This window comes from Arachis duranensis, chromosome 3 (assembly GCF_000817695.3).
Source record: "Arachis duranensis cultivar V14167 chromosome 3, aradu.V14167.gnm2.J7QH, whole genome shotgun sequence".
NCBI lineage: Eukaryota > Viridiplantae > Streptophyta > Magnoliopsida > Fabales > Fabaceae > Arachis > Arachis duranensis.
In genome coordinates, this window is record NC_029774.3 from 6,299,555 (window position 1) to 6,320,518 (window position 20,964).

The 20,964-nt window shown below is 30.5% G+C and overlaps 1 protein-coding gene across 1 annotated transcript; it reads right to left on the reverse strand.

Moving 5' to 3' along the window:
- Positions 1 to 5,721: 5,721 nt before the first annotated feature.
- On the reverse strand, positions 5,722 to 7,629 carry LOC107477239 (pentatricopeptide repeat-containing protein At1g50270). The gene has a single exon (XM_016097221.3). The coding sequence runs from the start codon at positions 7,627 to 7,629 to the stop codon at positions 5,833 to 5,835; it is 1,797 nt and encodes a 598-aa protein (XP_015952707.2). The 3' UTR covers positions 5,722 to 5,832.
- Positions 7,630 to 20,964: the final 13,335 nt, after the last annotated feature.

The following is a 20,964-nucleotide window of genomic DNA, read 5'->3' on the forward strand; positions in this document are numbered from 1 at the left end:
CTTGAGATCTTACATAAGTGATGGTAATTACACCATCATCTATTAGTTGCCTCACAAATTCATGTCTCAAACTTGTATGTCTAGACTTTCCATTATAAACCTTATTATATGCTCGAGACATGGTTGATTCACTATCACAGAAGATTGAAATGGCTGTCGTCTGCTGTGGCCACAACTTTATATCATATAACAAATTTCTTAACCATTCCGCTTCTTTACCTACGGCTGATAAAGCTACAAACTCAGTCTCCATAGTAGAATGTGTAATACATGTTTGTTTCTTTGAGGCCCAACTTAGTGCTCCACCACCTATGGTGAAAATCCATCTTGAAGTGGATTTGTTATCACTAAGATTTGTAATCCAACTTGCGTCGGAATAACCTTCTAAAACTGCGGGATAATCACTATAATGTAATCCCAAGTTTATGGTTTTCTTGAGATAACCAAGTACTCTTGTCATAGCTTTCCAATGTTAATTGCTAGGCTTTCCTGTAAACCTTGATAATTTGCACACAGCAAATGCTATATCAGGTCTAGTACAATGCATCGCATACATTAAACTTCCTATAGCACTAGCATATTCTAATTGTGCTATAGATCTTCCCATGTTTCCTTCTAATTTAAGATTAGGATCATACGGCGTATTGGATTCTTTAATTGTGAGATGATCAAACTTTTCCAATACCTTTTTAATATAATGAGACTGACTTAAAGTAAAGCCAACTTCATTCTTATGTACCTTTATGCCTAATATTGTATCAACATCATTCAAATCCTTCATCTTGAATTTAGAAGTTAGATACTCCTTTGTTATACAAATTCCTTATAAAATTGTTCCGATGATTAACATATCATCAACATATAAACAAATAATTACTCCATAATCTTTAGTAAATTTTGAGTAAATACATTTATCCGCACTATTATGTGAGAGGCCATTTGATAACACCACTGAATCAAACTTCTCATGCCATTGTTTAGGCGCTTGTTTTAGTCCATACAAAGACTCAATTAATTTGCAAACTTTCTTTTCATTTTCGGGTAGCACATAGCCTTCTAGTTGCTCCATATAAATTTCTTCATTAAGATCTCCATTTAGAAAAGCCATTTTAACATCCATTTGATGTATATGAAGCTTATGTATGGATGCTAATGCTATAAGAGCCCTAATAGAAGTCATTCTTGCCACAGGTGCGTAGATATCAAAATAGTCTAGACCTTCTTGTTGTCTAAACCCCTTGGCCACTAACCTTGCTTTAAAGGTTTGTAATGAACTATCAGTATTATACTTTTTTCTAAATACCCACTTACATCCTATAGGCTTTGAGGAGGCAAATCAACCAAGACCCAAGTATTGTTAGATAATATTGAGTCCATTTCATCATTTATTGCTTCTTTCCAAAAAGCAGAATCCCTTGAAGTCATAGCCTCTTTGAATGTTTGAGGATCACCCTATATGTTCATAACAATGGGAATCTTGTTTGTTACAGAATTCCTAGTTCCTTCTACCAAAAAGGTGATAGCCTGAGAAGAAATAAAATATGGACCCAAGTCCTTTTCTTTTCTTACTCTCAATCTCTTTCTTGGTTCAATAAACTCTTTGTCGCTTAGACGTTTATTATTTTGATTATTTATTTCTTGTGAAATATTAGTATCATTTTAGGGATACTCTGAATTAGAAGTTGAATCATTAATAAATTTATTTTCAATAAATTCTACTTCTCTTTATTCAACAACTACATTAGACACTAAGTCTAATATTCTATATGCTTTAGAATTTTGAGCATATCCTATAAAAGTGCCTTTTATGGCTCTTGGCCCCAATTTGGTTCTCTTTTGATCAGGAACTCGATAAAAGGCTAAACACCCCCACACTTTAAGATAATTTAAATTAGGTTTCCTTCCTTTCCAAATTTCATAAGGAGAAACATTTCTATGTCTTGATGGTATCCTATTATGGATATGACATGATGTCAATAATGCTTCACCCCACAAATTATAAGGCAATTTTGCATTTAGTAACATTGAATTAACCATATCCACTAAGGTACGGTTCTTTCTTTCCGCCAAACCATTTTGTTGCGGAGTATATGGAGCGGAAGATTCATGCACAATACCATGTAATTCACAAAAGTGATCAAATTCATTAGAAAAATATTCTCCACCTCGATCACTACGAAAAACTTTTATTTTCTTATCATGCATATTTTCTACTTCCATTTTATATTTCTTAAACATTTCAAAAGCTTCATCTTTATTTCTAAGCAAATACACATAAGTAAATCTAAAACAATCATCAACGAAGGTTATAAAGTATCTTTTTCCTCCTCTAGTAATATTGCCATTTAGCTCACAAATATCACTATGAATCAATTCTAATAAATAAGATCACTTTATCGGATTCCATAACAACTTTGAATCCTTTCTTATACAAGAGACTAACAGAAACTAAATTTTTTCTCAAATCTGGAAGATGAAGTACATTTATTAAACTTAATTTCTTTCCAAATGTAAAATTTAATTCCACACTTTCTTGACCACAAACTTTGGCTGAGTTGTCATTGCCCATCAAGACTTCTCTATTGTTCACTTCTTCATATGTTTTGAATTAGTTGCGATCATTGCAAACGTGAACAGTAGCACTCAAGTGATTTTCCTTGTGTTGCTATGTTGACTTCTGTAACCATGCCAATATGCATGTTTTGTACTTTTTCTACAACCATAGCAATTAGATCCTTCTCTTCCACTAAGTTGGTCTTTGGTGCTTCCCTTTTCAGAAGTCTACATTCTTTGATATAGTGTCCTTTCTTGTGACAATGATAACACTCTCTTTGTCTCTTCTTACCTTGCTTTGAATCTTTAGAGAACTTTCTTTTCTTCTTATTGGTGTTGTTTTCACCAATATGATTCACTTTAGAACTTTGAGAAAGATACACAGCATCACGTTTTCGAGTTTCCTCCTCTATACATATATGCCTTAGTAATTTTTCAATTGTGAAGTTCTCACCAAGATGTAAAAGTTTTTTCCTATAATCATTCCAAGATGAAGGCAATTTTGAAATAATTGCTCCAACTTGTAATGATTCAGGGATCACCACTTGTAGATCACGAAGTCTACTTACAAGGATTTGTAATTCATAAATTTGATCCATGACAGGCATAGTATCATTCATAATAAATTCAAAATATTTCATCATAATAAACTTATCTGTTCCTTATCATTCGGTATTGTACTTTTCTTCCAAAGATTTCCAAATCTCTAATGGTGATTGAATTGACATGTAGAGATCATAGAGTCGGTCGGATAAAGTATTGAGAATATGACCTCGACATGCAAAAGTATCTTTATCACGTTTCTTTTTCAATTGAACAATATTTTCTTTCTCTTCCGGTGTGGAATTTTCAGCGGCATCGGCAATTGGTGTAGTATTTGGGTCAATCACATATGCAAGATTGAGAACTGAAAGAAGAAACATCATCTTGTCTTTCCAACGGTTGAAGTTCGTTCCATCAAAGCGATCTAATTTGTCAAACTCTTTATTCATGAACTTGTACGTAGTGTTTTGATCTTGTGCCATCTTCAAGAAATATCTCTCTAAAATTATTGGGTATATGAAGATGGTAAGATGACAAAATCTTATATTTGTGTAGTGGTTTCAAGGCACGATTAGATCGCTTTCTTTAGAGAGATTTTTGTCCCCACACTTAGTTGCTATAGGGTTGATGACAATACTCTCCCAAGATACAATGAAACCTAAGAATTTCTTAATTATCAATAGTAAGAAATTCTCAACTCTCTTGAACAAAGAAAATCTCTTAATAGTAGTGTAAATTATACGCTTAGTACTCCATATCTGAAATAGTGGACAAGGACTTATTTATACATATTGCACGTAGCAATTATGATTAGTTACGTATATAAATGGTTGTGTCATTTCTATTGCTAATAGATACAATGTTTTGAACATATACAACTCTTAAAGAGTTGTGTCCCTTTAGCCAATAAACACAATGTTTTGAACATACACAATTCTTAAAAAGTTGTGTCCCTTCAACCAAATGGTACAAAACAGTTAATAACCGTTTATTAATATTAATAATATTAATAATATTAATTAATCAAATTTATAAATATCCTTCGGTTATCTCAAGAGCTGTAATAAATTTAATTGTTTTTTTATATTTAATGATTTTATTATGAAAAAAAATGTGTGTTATAGTTATAGTTATAAATTTTAATTATACTATACTATAATATTAGTATATAAATCAACGAACAAAAAGAAAAATGTTCTCTAAATAGATAATAATGACTAATTATATAAGTGTAACTACCATTTCTCGTGGTATATGATTGCATTTTTCTTTTTCAACCCGTATGATGAATACACGAACTAAGCTTTCACTACTACTCATTGTAGGTATGATTACATTTTCTGATACAATGTGTATATACTTATACCGAGTTAAATCCGTCATTTTCATTGGTTATGTGATACGCATCTCCTCTTGGCCTTAGCCTAATAAGAAAATCTCTATTTTATAACGGGTAGAGATAGTTGACATAATAATGACATTAAAGCTAAAAGCTTAGCGCTTAATTTAACAAACCAAAAATGACAGCGCACTTGAATTATTTAACTAATTTATGAAAAAGCATTGATTGCCTCATATCACAGCTATCTTTGTAATAGTGATACTTCCGTTTTCTAATCCTATCTTCTGAAAATAAATCAAATATAAGGAATTGTTTGGGTGAATTTTTAAGAAAAGATCTTTTTTTGAATTATTTTTTTTAAAAGATATTATAGAGAAGTAAAAGTAATTTTATGTTTGAATATCTTATGTAAAAAATCTTTTTATCTACTAATTATGTTTAGGTATAAACAATATAAAAGTACTTTTTTATTTATTTATTATATAAAAAATATCTTTTTTTTAAGGAAAAAAGATCTTTTAAAAAAAGATGTAAATTACAGCTTCTTAAAAAAGATATTTTTTTATTTTACTAGTGCTTTTATTTTTACTATTAGAAATTTGCCAAACACGTTAAAAAATTAAAAAAAAATCTTTTTTTAACAAAATAATGACGTCCAAACATGCACTAAGTCTATCACACTGACAATATTTAACTAAGTGTGGTTTGTAATTTGGCCATTAACTGTGTTTCATTGGTTAAAACTTCTCATTCCACCTTTCATATTAAGGATTGTTGTTGAAACTATCATCAAATTATATATCAGTTTAATCAAATATTTAACTCAATCATAAATCATTTTTGTTCAAAAGTCAAAACAACTATATGCGTTGGAGATCATATAATCCCATATTGTAATATCTTTTCTTCAACTCATAATTATCAAAACCGACCCGATCTGAATATAAATTATTAGTTACTGATTCATTTGTTAAATTACTAACTAAATTGGTTAATCCAGTATAATTAAATAATTATATAAAATTTTGTTTTTTTTCACCCGCATACGCGACCCGAATGCTCCGGTTGGGTCGATATTTACTAAATTTGACCTATTCTTCAAGTTCTTAACTTAAAACGGTCCTGGTTTTAGATCGAACCAATTTAAGATCTAACTCATTGATTTTTCGATTGAATCGATCGTTTCTGGTTCGAATTTGATAACTATCCTTCAACTGATTTTTTTATACGAAAGACTCAAGCACGAGCAGATTATGAGAAAACAATTAGAAATATTACGCAGTCAACACTTTTTCTTTGGTTTTGCTTTACATTTAAACCAACACTAGCCACTTCTCCCATTTTTACCTAGCACGGCCCAAAAAAAAAATCCGTTGCTCTAACCAACCATGTCTTTAAGATTCAAGTAGGCTAAAATCTTCACACACTCGAACTAGTTTCAGTTGCAACACTAATTTATCCAACATCGAATATACATCAGATGATTCATTATGTGAATGATCAAACGCTTTAAACTCATGAATCAAACCATTCACTTCTATCCAACTGCACCCTGGAGTTTTCTCTACCTTTGTTCCTTTCATGAGCTTCCTCATAAGTGCAGCTCCTTCCCAGTTTTGACACATTGAATACAAGTTTGCCAGAAGTGCATATCTTCCACTATGGTTCGGCTGCAAATTTATCAAAGACTTACCGATAATTTCACCCATCTCATAATCCTTGTGGATCATGCAGGCACCAAATAAAGCTCCCAAAACACCAGGACCAGGCTTCATTGGCATGTTATCAATTATGTGCTTTGCATCTTCTAAGTACCCTGCGCGACCAAGCAGATCAACCATGCAACCATAATGGTCCATTTTCGGCTTCAAATGATACACTTTGATCATCAACTCGAATAACTTTTTCCCTTCCTCTACAAAACCGCCATGAGAACATGCAGCAAGGACACCAATGAAGGTAACTTCATTAGGATGAATGCCACTCGTCAACATGTGCGAGAAGAGCTCCAACGCTTTTGAGGCTTCCCCGTTAACAGCCATCCCATTAATCATTGCTGTCCAAGTGAAGACATTCTTAACTTGCAACTTTTCGAATATCCTCAAAGCCTCATCTATGCATCCACATTTTGCATACATATCCACCAATGCCGTCCCAATTGCTGAATTCAAATTTGCCTTAGTACTACTCTCTATGTACTGATGAACCAACTTTCCGTGATCCAATGCTCCTATGTGAGCACAAGCACTAAGAACACTCGTTAGCGTGAATTCATTAGGCACAATATCATCCCAAACCTTGTCCCAAAATACTCGAATCGCGTCTTTGAACCTGTTACAATGCACATAACCAGCTATAAGCACAGTCCAAGATACTACATTTCTATAAGGATATTCATCAAATACTTTGCATGCATCACCACAAAGATCGCACTTGAAATACATATCCACAAGGGCGCTGCAAACATGAGCATCTAAACACACTCTCCCTGCTACAACATAGAATCCATGAACCCATTTTCCAAACGAAGCATTACCTGCCAACGACGCAGCACGAAGAATGGCAACAACAGTGACCCCATCAACTCCAATCCCCAAAGATCTCATCTTCATAAAACACTCTAGTGCCTCCCGAGGACACTGATTCTTCACATACCCATTGATTAACGCAGTCCAAGCAACAACGTCCCTACTGGAACTTTCATCAAACACCTTGCGTGCACTCTCAAGAAACCCAGAATTCGCAAACGCCGAAACAAGACCGTTACAAACGAATTGATCAAGGTTGAAGCCAAATTTGATAACTTGAGCAAAAAGCATAGATGGGTCTTGACGAAAAATATTGGGGCTAGAGAAAACCTTGAGGAGCAAAGGGAAGGTGTGTTTGTCCGGAACGACGCCGTTTGATCGCAATGAGGAGTAGCAGAGAAAGGTGGTTTGAGGGAGGTGGGAGAAGGTTGCGATCATTTTGTTGAGGAGGCGAGTGGTGGGAGCATGGAGGATGGTGTTGAAGGGAAGGGCAAGATGGGAATTTTGACATTGGAGATGAAAGAGGTTGCAGAGGAAGATTGTGTCTTGTGAGAGAGAAGAAGTGAGGATGATGGATTGAATCTGCTTCGATTGTCGCAAGGTTTGGTGTGCGTTTAGAAGGGACACAACTCTGTTGCGTAATGAAACTATGTTTAACAACATTGTTGGATTCCTACGACAATAAATAACCTAGTACTAGATTAGGCTTTTATTTATCCTTTAGATTTTTTTTTTACATGACATCTATCTTATTTGTATTTCCTTTTTGTTGATTTTCTTAAAATTTTCATCTCGTTTGTAATGTTTTGGTCGTCTTCGTGATCTTTAAATAATTGTAATATAATATAATTTGAAGAAGAAAATAAGATAATATAGTATTGAAAACGTACGAGCCAATAGAATATTTGTACAATATGTACAATTGAGGTTTAAGAAGTATTAGAGATATAACTATCAGTGTTACCTTTTTTTCATCTCAAAATCAGTTTAAACTTTTGGGAATATGTTTATTATTCCTAGTACTTAGATGGTTATTCTAGATAATATGAATGATGTTCATTTTGTAACTCAATAGTTTATTGTATAAATAATCCATTAACTCCGTAGCAGGATTCGTTAGTATTAAGAATTTAATTTCGATGATATATTGTTAATATAAAATCTTTTACCAAATTATTTAATTACGCCATTTTTTTAGACAATTATTCACGTAGATATTTGAAATATAATAATTATTATTAATATATAATTGAATGTATGTACAACATTTTTTATATTTTATATCAAAATTAAATTATTAATAATATTCATTAAAATTTATCATTTTATATAAAGTTAATTTGGTCTATTTATATAACTTTTTAAATATTATTAAGAATTTTGGTGTTCTTGTTGGTATGTTTATGTTTTATTTTAGTATAATGAGAAAAAAAAATGAATATTATACTAAAATATGAGAAGAAAAATATATTAATTAGAAGAAAATATGTATATTGCATACAATTACTTTTATATAAAATTAATATTTAAATATTATTAAATAATTTAATAAATTTAACTAAATTATTATTTAATAATTTTCAATTATTAATTTTACAAAAATACAACCACGCGTGAGCCTTTGCCTATTAATTAACATAGGTTTAGAAAATTATCTAAGATATGCAATAGTATAGATTTGATATGAGTTAAAAAGACAAAATGAAACATAATTTTTCATAAATTAACGTAGAAATTAAAAAATCATAAAAAAAATACTTTGAACCAAACAAACCACCCCCAACTCTCCTTTCTTGTCAAACATGCTATAAAATTTAATTTTTAAAGTATATCTTTTTAGTTTGAGACTTTAATTGAAGTGACAAATTAAAATAATTTAAAAATTTTTTTTTGAGAAATGTTAAAATAATACTTTATTTTTTTATTTGTAAAAAATACATTTTTTCTCTTATAATTTAAAAAAATCTTCTCTTTAATCTATTTTAATTTTTTGTGTTAACTAACATTAACTTTATCTATTTAAAAAAATTATTTTTACAAAAATAGTCTTTAATAAAAAATTTATTTTTTGTGATCAAATTTTATTTATCAAAATACCTTTAACAAATTATTTTTTATTAATTAAATTGTATTTTTTTAAAATATTTTTTAAAAAAATTAATAATTAAATTATTTTTTCCTAAAATATTCTTCAATTATTTTTTAATTATTAAAGAACTTATTTTGTAAAGATGTGAAGGAATGAGATGTTAATATTTTAAATTTAGGATTTGTCTATTTCGATTTATTTTTAAGTTTTGATAAAGCTGTTAATAATTTTTAATAGTTCTATGAAATAAATTATTTATTAATATTAATTATTATATATATTAATAGAGGTAAGATTTTTTTAATTTAATATTAAAATAATATACATTGATATCAAAAAATTAATAGTAAAGTATAAAATAATTGTTAACGAAAATTTTGGTAAAATCACAATTTAATAACTAAAAAATTATTGAATGATATCTTAGAAAAAAATAATTTAATCATTAAAAATTTTTTAAGACAATATTTTAGTAAAAATGCAATTTAATTGATAGAAAAAAATTTATTAAAGCGTATTTTAGTAAATAAAATTTAATCACAAAAAAATAAAATTTTTATTAAAAGATATTTTTGTAAAAAATAATTTATTTTTTCTCAAAAAATGGATAAAGTTAACATTAGTTAATACAACAAATTTAAAATAGATTAAAGAGGAGATTTTTTTAAAGTTATAAGGGAAGGGAGTGTATATTTTACAAATAGAGAGGAGGAGAGTGTCACTTTAGTATCTCTCAACAGAGGAGAGTGAAATTTTCGCTAATTTTTAAGATGTTGTATTTGAGGTCGATACAAAGTTGGTGTAGTGAGTCAATATATGTGAATTTGAGTGTATACCCATTTAGGACATGAGCTCTATACGAGAGTTTAGTTAATGCATTGTTACATGTACAAAGTAAAATTTGAATATCCAAATACTTATTTAAGTAAACAAGTGAGCTAATTACTCGAACAACCAAAGTTAGTTAAGTATTTATAATTTTTTTAGACATATAGTTAAGTATTTATAATTTCTTTAGACATAGACTTGCATTGTGTATGTAATAGAAATTGTTTTGTCCAATCTACTTTCTTCATTTCATAAACCACACATATATACAACTGATATTCTCATACAACATCAAAATTTTTCTAAAATATAGAGACTAATTATAAACTAAACAATAGAAATCTTCCTAAATTATATACAAATTGATACTATCTATATTTATTTATATTTTCAAATTATAACTCAGTTATTAATTGATATTTTCTATATTTGGTAAGCTTTCCGTTATTTTTTTCCCTCAAGTTGGAGCATGTAAGTCATGAATACCCAACTTGACCAAGACTGTTGTAAATTTGTGTTGGGACATATGATGGAAGAAGACGTTACTGCACAATTTCATCTCGAATAAGGTGGCAGTAGACCTCAATGTATTTCATGCGTTCGTGAAAGACTAAATTTTTAGCGATGTGCAGGGTTGCTTGACTATCACAATACAGGCGAATGGGGGCAGGATAAGGTACGAATAAATCAGAAAGAATATCCTTAATCCACTTCAGTTCGCAGGTCACCATAGCTATTGAACGATACTCAGCTTCAGGCTTCAGCAGAAGAGGCATAGATTATCTGTTGTTTCTGAGTTTTTCATGAAATGGGAGAGTTGCCAAGTTGAACAAACCACCCTGTGAGAGACTTGCGAGTTAGAAAATAACTCGCCCAATCGGAATCACACCATCCATACAAGTATAAATCATTGTTCCGTGGGAGCAGAATACCTTGGCCAGGATGGCTCTTTAAATAACGAACAACTCTCGAAGCAGCTTACTAGTGTTCTATGCGAGAAGTTTGCATAAATTAAGACAAAATATTCACATTTTAAGCTAAACCAAGTCTAGTAAAACATAAATAAATCAACCTTCCAACAATTCGGTGATAGGTACTAGGATCAGAAATTATAGGACCAGTAGCTTATGCCAACCGATGATTTTCATCACACGGTGTAGTGGCCGGCTTAGCACCTAACATCCCCGCTTCAGTGATGATGTCTAAAGCATATTTTCTCTGACACAAGAAAATGTGAATGAGAGACCAAGTAACCTCAACCCCCAAGAAATACTTTAGCCAGTCGAGATTTTTCATGTGAAAGAACTGGTGAAAATATTGTTTAAAAATATGAATTGCAGCACCATTATTTCATGCAACATACACTAGCACAACCAGTTATACACCAGAGCGACAAAGACTAAATAGGGAATAATCCTTTTGAGATTGATGAAAACCATATCGAATAAGAGTAGGAGACAGTTTCGCAAACCAACAATGAGGAGCTTGCTTTAGCCCATACTAATATTTTTGGAGTTTATAGACGACACCTTGTTGAGACACTTAAAAACTAGGAGGAAGCTTCATATAAACAACAATATCAAGGTCTTCATGTAGAAAAGCATTGTGGACATCCATCTAGTGTAGTTTTTAGTTCTAAGCTGCTGCTGCTACTGTAAGAGTCGTTCGAATGGTGACGATTTTCTCAAGCGAGAGAAAGTTTCATTGTAATCCAATCCTTCCACCTGATTATTTTTCAAAATGACTAGTCTTGCTTTGAACCGTTCGATTGTCCCATTAGCATTGTATTTTATTTTTTATATCCACTACAACCAAGTGCCTTCTTTCCTAGAGGGAGAGTAGTGAGCATCCACGTATTATTGGTCTCAAGAGCATGAATTTTGTGAGACATAGCTTCTCGCCGTTTCTCATCTCTCACTGCTTGAGAGAAAAATAGAGGCTCCTATTCTGTTTGGGGAGCAGCAAGGAAAACATGGTGTTGTGGTAAAAAAGAATTGCAATTGACAAAATTTTGTATAGGATTGGAGACACCTGAGGATTTTGATGGAGAGGAAGACTGGAGGGTTGGGCTCATTTGGATTGTGGTAGCGGTCACGAAATTGCGAAGACGAATAGAGGACGCTTTCACACGGTGGCCGCAACCGAATGAAGCTTCCACTGTTGGTGGCAAATCAGTGGAGGGGGCATCCACGGATGGTGGTTCAGCAAATGGCGCTGAGTCATCTGAGTTATCTAGTCTTGGGTCCAAGGCAGTGGCAGCATGGTCGCCAGTTTCATCCTCGAGTGCATGACCCCCTGTTGTTGGTAGAGTCTGCGATTGTGTGAGACTCTCCCATGCATTCATTTTGGTTATATGATTGGGGCACAGGTATTGAAACTGTGGCCTATGAAAAATGTCTTCAAATATTTCTTCAATCATAGGGGCCCGCGTAAGTGCTGTTCTAGGAGCGTTAGTTTGGGATTGTTTGAAGGAAAATATATGCTTAACAAAACGAACATCACATGACACAAAAAATAATTTGTTTTCCAAGTCAAACAAGTTCCATCCTTTTTGTCCAAATGGATACCCAACAAACAGATTTTCGACTTCGACTTTGTCAGTTTTGATTGTGAACGTAGCAGAGGGAGCCAAAGATTTTCAAATGCTCATAGTGACGCTGAGACGTCCCTTGGGTCACCAATTTTGGCAAGGTTAACAACCCCACTATGGTGACATAGTTTAGATTCACCAATCTTAGCGAGATTAGCAATCCCACTATGGTGAAAATAGCCATAAAACCACTTTGGTTGGCCAAGTCAAGGATGCACCTCTTACTCTCAAAGAGCCTAGAGAAAAATAAGCACATTGTTTATTTCATATTCAAATTAACTTCAACTCTTTTTCATAAATAAAATGTACATGAGTTTTTTATACTAGTGGGAGAAGGAAAAGCCTTCATAACTTAGACGATGTGGGACTAATACATAACACAAAGTTCACTATTCTAAACAATATGAGACTTGTATTTCCTTATTATAATTAACTAATATAAATAACCTACTAACTCTACTTGCTCCCGCATCACATAGCTTGGAGCTTTTCCATGAAATACTTCGTAGAGAGTTTTTCCCAACAATATTTTTGATGGAATTCAATTAATTAAGTACCCGGCCATCAATGCACATTCTCCCCAAAATTGAGTAGGAAGATGGGATTAAAAACGTAAAGATTGGGCAATATTCAGGATATACCGATATTTACGTTCTACTCTTCCATTTTGTTGTGGGGTGCCAATGCAAGAAATTTGGTGAACAATTCCTTATTGAAGAAAATATTATTTTAAACAGGCTTGTTGCACTGTCGATCAACTAAGATTTTTTTTCAAAGTAACTGAAACTTCTGTCTTTTCTTTTAACAAATATATCTAGACCGTACGTGAACAATCATCCACAATAATTAAGAAATATGATGCTCTACATGAAGAAGGGGTTCTATAAAGTCTCCAAAAATCACAATGAATTAAATAAAAAATATTTGATGCATGATACTTACTCAAAGGAAATTTGTTTTTTGTTTGCTTGGATTTTTCACAAATTTCACAAATTTTGTTCACCTCGTTACTTGTATATTTCTCATTTAAAACAGGAAGCATTTGCACAATTTTAAAAGTTGGATGTCCTAATATCTTATGCCAAATATCGAATTGATTCTTTTGATGTGACAAGCTTGAGTCTTATGTGTGTCATGATACTAATAAAACCCATCTTTTCGTTCATCTACTCCAATCAGCATCCTAAAAGTGTGGTCTTACATAACACAAACTTTGTGAGTGAAATTCACGACATAATTTTTCTCATCTATTAATTGAGAGATTGAGATCATATTGCATTTTAATTTGGGCACATAAAGAATATTTTTCAACCCACGCCCTCCGTCAAGAATCACTATTCTTGGCTTGCATGCTACCACCTGTTCACCATCAGATAACCCCACTAGGCACTCGCGTATAATTTTTCTTTCCCATAAATTTTTTAAGGTTCTAGTCATGTGGTTGGATGCATCACTATCAATGATCCACAAATTAAACATTCTCTTACCGGTCATTTTCTCATAATCATCAGGTTTTTGCTTGCCAATCCTATCTAGTATCACTTTCGGTTGTTCATTAGTTAAACCTACTTTCTCAAGTTTATACGCGTCTACATCATTGGCCTGACTTCTACTAACATACATCACATTTGCCCGTGCTTGATCTCCACAGTTTTGAGCCCTTTGACGCCATGAACTTTTGCCATTGCTCTTTCCTTTATATTTGGATCGGTTGCCCCACCATTCTGGATATCCCGCAATTTAAAAGCATTCTTTCACATCATAGTAATTCTTTTCACATTTTGAGCAAGTCACCGACTTTTTTCCATAGTATCCACGTCATCCCGCCTTACTTCCTATTTGTATTACAAGACCCACAACCATCTCTCATTCTTTTGTTGACTTTGTGATTGTTCTCACTCTCTCCTCCTGGATTAGCATCGTGTAGACATGGCTCAATAAGGGTAAGGGATCTGCTGCCCAAATATTTGACCTTACCATGTCATAGCTTGTATCATCCAGTCCCATCAGCAGATGATGAACCTTCTCTTCCTCTTTTCGTTTCTCAAGTTCACTCCTAATTCCGCACTTGCAAACATTTGTTCACAATTTGCTAGTTCATCCCATAGAACTTTTAATTTTTCAAAATAGATTGTCATGTTCATATCCTCCTACTTGCATCTTGACAAATTATCCTTTATTGTTAGATCCACAGGCCATTCACCACAGAAAACCGTTCTTTGATGTCTTCCCACAATTCATGTGTGGTTTTTACATATGTCACAGTCGATCGCAGGCTTGGTTTGATTGTATTTAAGATCCAAGATACGATCATGGACTGCACTGTCCAATCTACTTTCTTCATTTTATAAACCACACATATATACAAGTAAACTGATATTCTTATACAGCAGCAAAACTTTCTTAAAACATTAAGATTAATTATAAACAAAACAATAGAAATTCTTCTAAATTATATACAAATTGATGCTCTCTATATTTACTTATATTTTCAAATTACAACTCAGCTATTCATTGATATTTTCTATATTTGCCTAAATTTTTCCTTATTTTTTATATTTGGCTAAGTTTTTTGATGTTAGTATGTGACTTATTTTGGGCTATATTCCAATTTTATTGGGCTCCTCTTTCTTTTGCATTGAGAGCCAGGTAGGGGCAGCCTTTATAGTTTTAGAGATGGTGGATTTAAGCCAACTTTCGTGGTATGTTGATTAAAAGAAAACTAGAAGAAAAACATGTTTGGTTGGCCTATTTGGGCCTACAAGGCTTGTATTGTAATTATTTCAAGAGAAAAAGAAATCATGAAAAAAAAAGAAATATATTTGCAAAAAGCAACACTATGTTTTTCTTGATAAATTGCAACATTTTAAGTAACGAATTCACTAATTAAATTATCAATACAACCAAAAATCAATTCTTCAAGTAAGTCAGTAAATGTTGATCAAATTACTTCTCAACAATTTATTTATATGATTAAATATTTAAAAGAATGTTATCTTCAACAATGACCAATATAGATAATGAAAATTTTCACATATTAATCTAACTTTCCTCTTTTTCAATCAGAACATAACGGATCTTGATATTTCAAAACATAAAGTACATAATAATTTTTTGTTAGCGGATATATTAAAACTATAAATTACTATTAAGATGTGAATTCAACTACTATATAATTTCATGACAATAATTATACAAAAACCGTTGTTATGAACAAAATAATTGTGCATAATACCCATAATCAAAATCTAAAGATTTTAAGTGGCAACTAGGTACGGTAACATTAATTATATTTCCCTTCCTAAAAATGGGTAACTAAGAATACAGCAGGAGTATAAAACTCCCCCCAACTTTATTATTCATTTGGAACCAAGAATCTTGCACTTCTGTTATAAGATTTTGATGTTAGAGAATAAATACAACAGGAAAACTGTGGGCTGCTATATAGTACTGGGATATCATATATATAGTACTACTATCTTTTAATAATTATTATTATCAAATAATGGTTGGCATATACTTGGATTGTTACAAATTTGTTGGTGGGACAGTATTATTCAGTCTGAACTAATTAAATTTCTGCCTACTAGCAGTGTGATTCTCTGAGCATTTTAATTACATGAAATGAAGAACATGGATGAGTCTATATTATGACGTAGTACCAATATATATTGATGACTTTGTTGTTTAGTGAATAATCATCTTTGGAAACTCTTAGCACCATTAAATTGATTTATTTATATGTGTTTTACATATCCTTTTAACATAATAATCAGATATTAATATAATCAAAATTTTCACACTATCTATTGATAAGTGATTTCAATTCATTTCTTTCGGTAAGTCAATACAGTACATTAATTAAAATTTGTATCATAAATACAATAAATAAAAAACAGCCAACAATATGTTCCTTTAAGCATTTCTCGTATAAAAGATATCGGAATAATACTACTTGTTTTTCAAATTTAGCCTTTGATCAGTTTTTAAATTTAATAATATATTATTTAATTTTTATATTCACTTTCATTGTTATTATAGAATGGAAGTTACTTATTTTTTTTCTTTTTTTTAAGATTGAATAAAGGACAATTTTAAAAGAATACACTATGACACTAAAGTTAAATGGTAAGAAATTTTTCAAATTTTCCAAAAGCATTAGTATTTTAATAAGAGTTTAATTTTAATATATTGATATTATACAATTTTTTACATAATTAACACAATCATATCTGTCATTTTTTTGAATGATTATTTATGTAATTAATGTGAAAAACAATTATTTTTTATTAATGATATGGTGTTATATAATTAGATGCATCGAAATTAAATGCTTTTAATAATTTTAACTGTTTATATATAAAATAAAAATCAATAGCTAAAATTGTCGGCACAAAACACTTAAAAACCTTCCTAAACTATCTATTTTGGATTCGCATTGCAAATACAAACAACTTTACATTATTGCATGCACACAATTTTGACAGATCTTCGAAATGATTGCCTATGCTTGTTCATTTCAGTGTGATGATTCATTGAGTAATCCCTAAAACTGAAAGTAATTTTAGTTTATTATAATTTAACTCTCAAAGTTTATACTAGGAGTGTTCCTGGCTCGATCCGACTTGAAGATATGGCTTAATTTCGAATTTTTTAGGGGTTAATTTGGTGTGATTTTATCGGATTTACGGTCGGGTAAGAATCTCAAAAATAGACTCGGTCATTATTTTGGGTCGGGTCCGGACCATAGCTCGGTCAGTCGAACTCGGTCTGATGGCCCGGTCATCATACACAATTAATATTTTGTGTTATTAGTGATGGATGATGGATTTTTTTATATGAAATATAAATATCGTAAACCTTAATATTTTGTGTTATTAGTCATTATAAGACTATAAGTTAATGCTTTATGTTTAAAATGCATAAGACTTTAGACTAATGCATAATATTGTGTTATTTGTATTGATTTAAATATTTAGTCTTATTAGACAATATTAGTATTGATTGTGGTTATGTTTTAATTTTAGGAAATGGTTGATTCTTGTTATATTTTTCTAAGTAAATTTTACCATATCAAATAATAGTTAGAGTCTTGAAAATTTGGATATTTTTACATGCTAACTTATAAGAAGGTAATGTTAACGGCCCAATTTTCACCCGATTTTTACCCAGTATAATTGTAACTCAAAAGTGTGTAGGTTTCATCGAGTCTAAAATTAAATTCGAGTCTAATAAATAAATCCGATATATATTTTGAACCGAATCTAGATCATATCAAACCGAATCTAAATCATATATATTTTAAACCGAATCTAGATCATATCAAACCCGATTTCCCCCGTAAACACTCCTAATTTATATTAACTACTATATAAGTGGTTCCGATTTATAAAAAGGAAGTTACACTATTCTTGCTGTCTGGAGTAAACTTGAGTAATAATAATACGTACACGTGAATCCATTAAAATTATACGTCATTAAGAAATAATGATTATTATAAAATAATAATTATTGTGCTGTGTGTGGGTAAGTTGACAGATTACTTAAAATATAAGGCAAATTGCTAGTAGTCAAGTACTGAAGCAAGCTTTTGATTATTGCAAGTTGCTTTAATGGTTGATACAGAGAAACCCGTGATTACAGCTTTAATTAATTAATTAATTAATTTGTAGTTGTAGCATATTTTGGAGGCAAATTTTCAGCCATCAAAATTTTTAAAGTAGTTCATTGATATTTCATACGCACTATTTTCCCTTTGCCGACCGATTTATTGGACAAAAAATTTGGCACCGACGCTGCTTCCAATTAATTCAAATATGTCAAAACAAGTTAGTGAAGTTACTTTGAATCAAAGCAAAAGGATCATAAATTAAGGAACAAAAGTAAAAACTCGAGAATAATTAAGTTAGGATAAGGCTAGTTTAATCCAATAAAAATAAAAAATATTTTGTCTATATACATTATTAGTCGACACACATTTTTTTCACAAATACTTGTTTTATATTAAATTGATGAAACTTTTTCTCATCATATCTTGACATATTATGACCTCATATAGGATGAAATAAAAAATATTATTATATATACATAAAAAATTATATTTGTGTATAAATATATTATTGTTAAATTTATTTTTAATATATATTTTATATTTTAATATATATTTTATACTAAAAATATTAAAAATTAATATTTAATTTAAAAATATAAAAATAAATTATTTTTAAAAAATCAAAACTTACTACAAAAGTGGAAACTCAGGTGCACTCGACTGATTTGACTAAACTTTTATCTAACGGCTCTCAGATATCAACTTCATATTTTCACCTACTACAAAAAAATAAGTTAGTCAAAATTTAGACGCCAATTCATAGACACTATTCATAAGCACAATAGAATATTTAATAACTAGAGAATTAAAATCTGATCTGAAGCAAGTAATAATGTAATATGATGCATATAGCTTGGAAAAAGATGAACAATATACTTTAGAATAATCACTTGTTTATAAATAAAATTGCACATTTATGATTTGTCTTTTTTATACAATTTCATGGACGTAGTAGGGTCCATGTTCACATGTTCCGAAACTGCATCATCACTCATGCAAAATCTAAAGAAAGAGCGAGGAACCTTATTTGCATTAAGTGACAGAAATGAGGAAAAGAAAGTGCGTTGGGTTCACGTACTTAATAACGTGGCACTCATACTGTTTTGTTTTCTGCATCAGACAGAATCCTCACATAAGGCGTTGCTATTCGTTCCACCAACATGCATATATATATAATTATCTTTTTCACTACCAAAAACATTTTGTTTGATTTAATTTGATTCAAAACTTTGTAGTTAATATACTATATAATTATTCGTAGGGTTGAACAACTTGTGGGTACGTAGATAATAAGGACAATTTAGGCAAATTCATGTAGGGCATTATCTCCTGTGACTACACGTCTATTAATAATACCATAACTTGCCATATGGATGGGACATATACATGGGATCTGTCATATAAACTAACCAAAACTAGATATTATATTTAACACTGTAGAGTCACGGCATAAAATAAATTAAAATTCAGTAACAAAACAAATCATCACTATGTGGAATAAGAAGGAAGAAACAAGAGTGATGGTAACAAGCCAATACAATCAAATAAGATAGGTCAGAATAATTTGGTGGAATTTTTAGCTTTAAGGAGGAGCATATAATTTAGGATAAACTACACATATTTGTTTTGCAGTTAACTTACATTACACATGTTTAATTTGTCATACTTGTACTGATGTTTCCAAAGGAAAAAGTAGTGTCATAATTTTAACAAAAATGCTATTTGTATACTAAAATCAGTTACTAAAATTAATTATTGATATATTTATGTATAAATTACATATGTAATTTAATTTATTTTTAATATATATTTATATTTTAACATATATTTTATATTAGTAGTTAATTTTAATATACAGGTAACATAATTGTATCTTTAAAAGGGGAGTCAATTATAGCGTGGCTATGTTAATTTGATAATACTTAAAAAAATATTCTTAAAAGAACATTATCTTAATTTTAAGGATATGTTTTAAATATTATCAAAATTGTAGAACTATTATAAATCCTAGCAATAATAGCCATTATAGCATGCAACTTTTAAAGAATATATAAAAATTAGGTACTACTCAAATAAAAATACCAAAAATATTTTTCGTAAGGATGTTTTGTTTTAAAAAATATGATTTGTTTATTTAGCTACATTTTAAATATAGTCAATATTTTCATAACATATCAAAATTTAATTCTATATAAAAGTAAAGTATTATTTTTGTCCCTAACGTTTAGGGTAAATTCTACTTGTGTCCCTAACGTTTAAATCGTTCTATTTGTATCCTTAACGTTTATAAAAATGATTCAATGTTATCCTAATATCAATTATACTAACAAATTAGATTATATTTTTCAATTATTCTCACTTGAATGTATTCATTCTCGATTAAGTCTCACTTGAATGTGTTTGATTTTAATATTATACCCACTATTTGTATTTAGATTCAATTATGTCCCTAGAAAAGTGAATTATGTAAATGTTGTAAGAATTAGTTTCAACTTTTGATGAACTATTTTTCGGAGTGGATCATTGATTCTATCCCAGATATTTGTATTCTAACTTCAAGAAAAGATTTTTAAAACTCAAACTAAAGCGTTCATGATGTGTAATTGACAACATGATAACGTTGAATCACTTTTACAAACGTTAGAAATACAAATAAGACGATTTAAACGTTAGAAACACTGTGTCGATTTACCCCAAACATTAGAGACAAAAATAATACTTTACTCAATTCTATAATCTATGATTAAAGGGTAAAAAAATATATATTTTTATATAAAGACAATTATAAAATCTTTGTTGGAGGATCATCTGAAAATTAAACCTTTGAAGAGTCAAGTGTTGTGATATCTCCTATACTATGGAGTGTTCACTCTACAATTT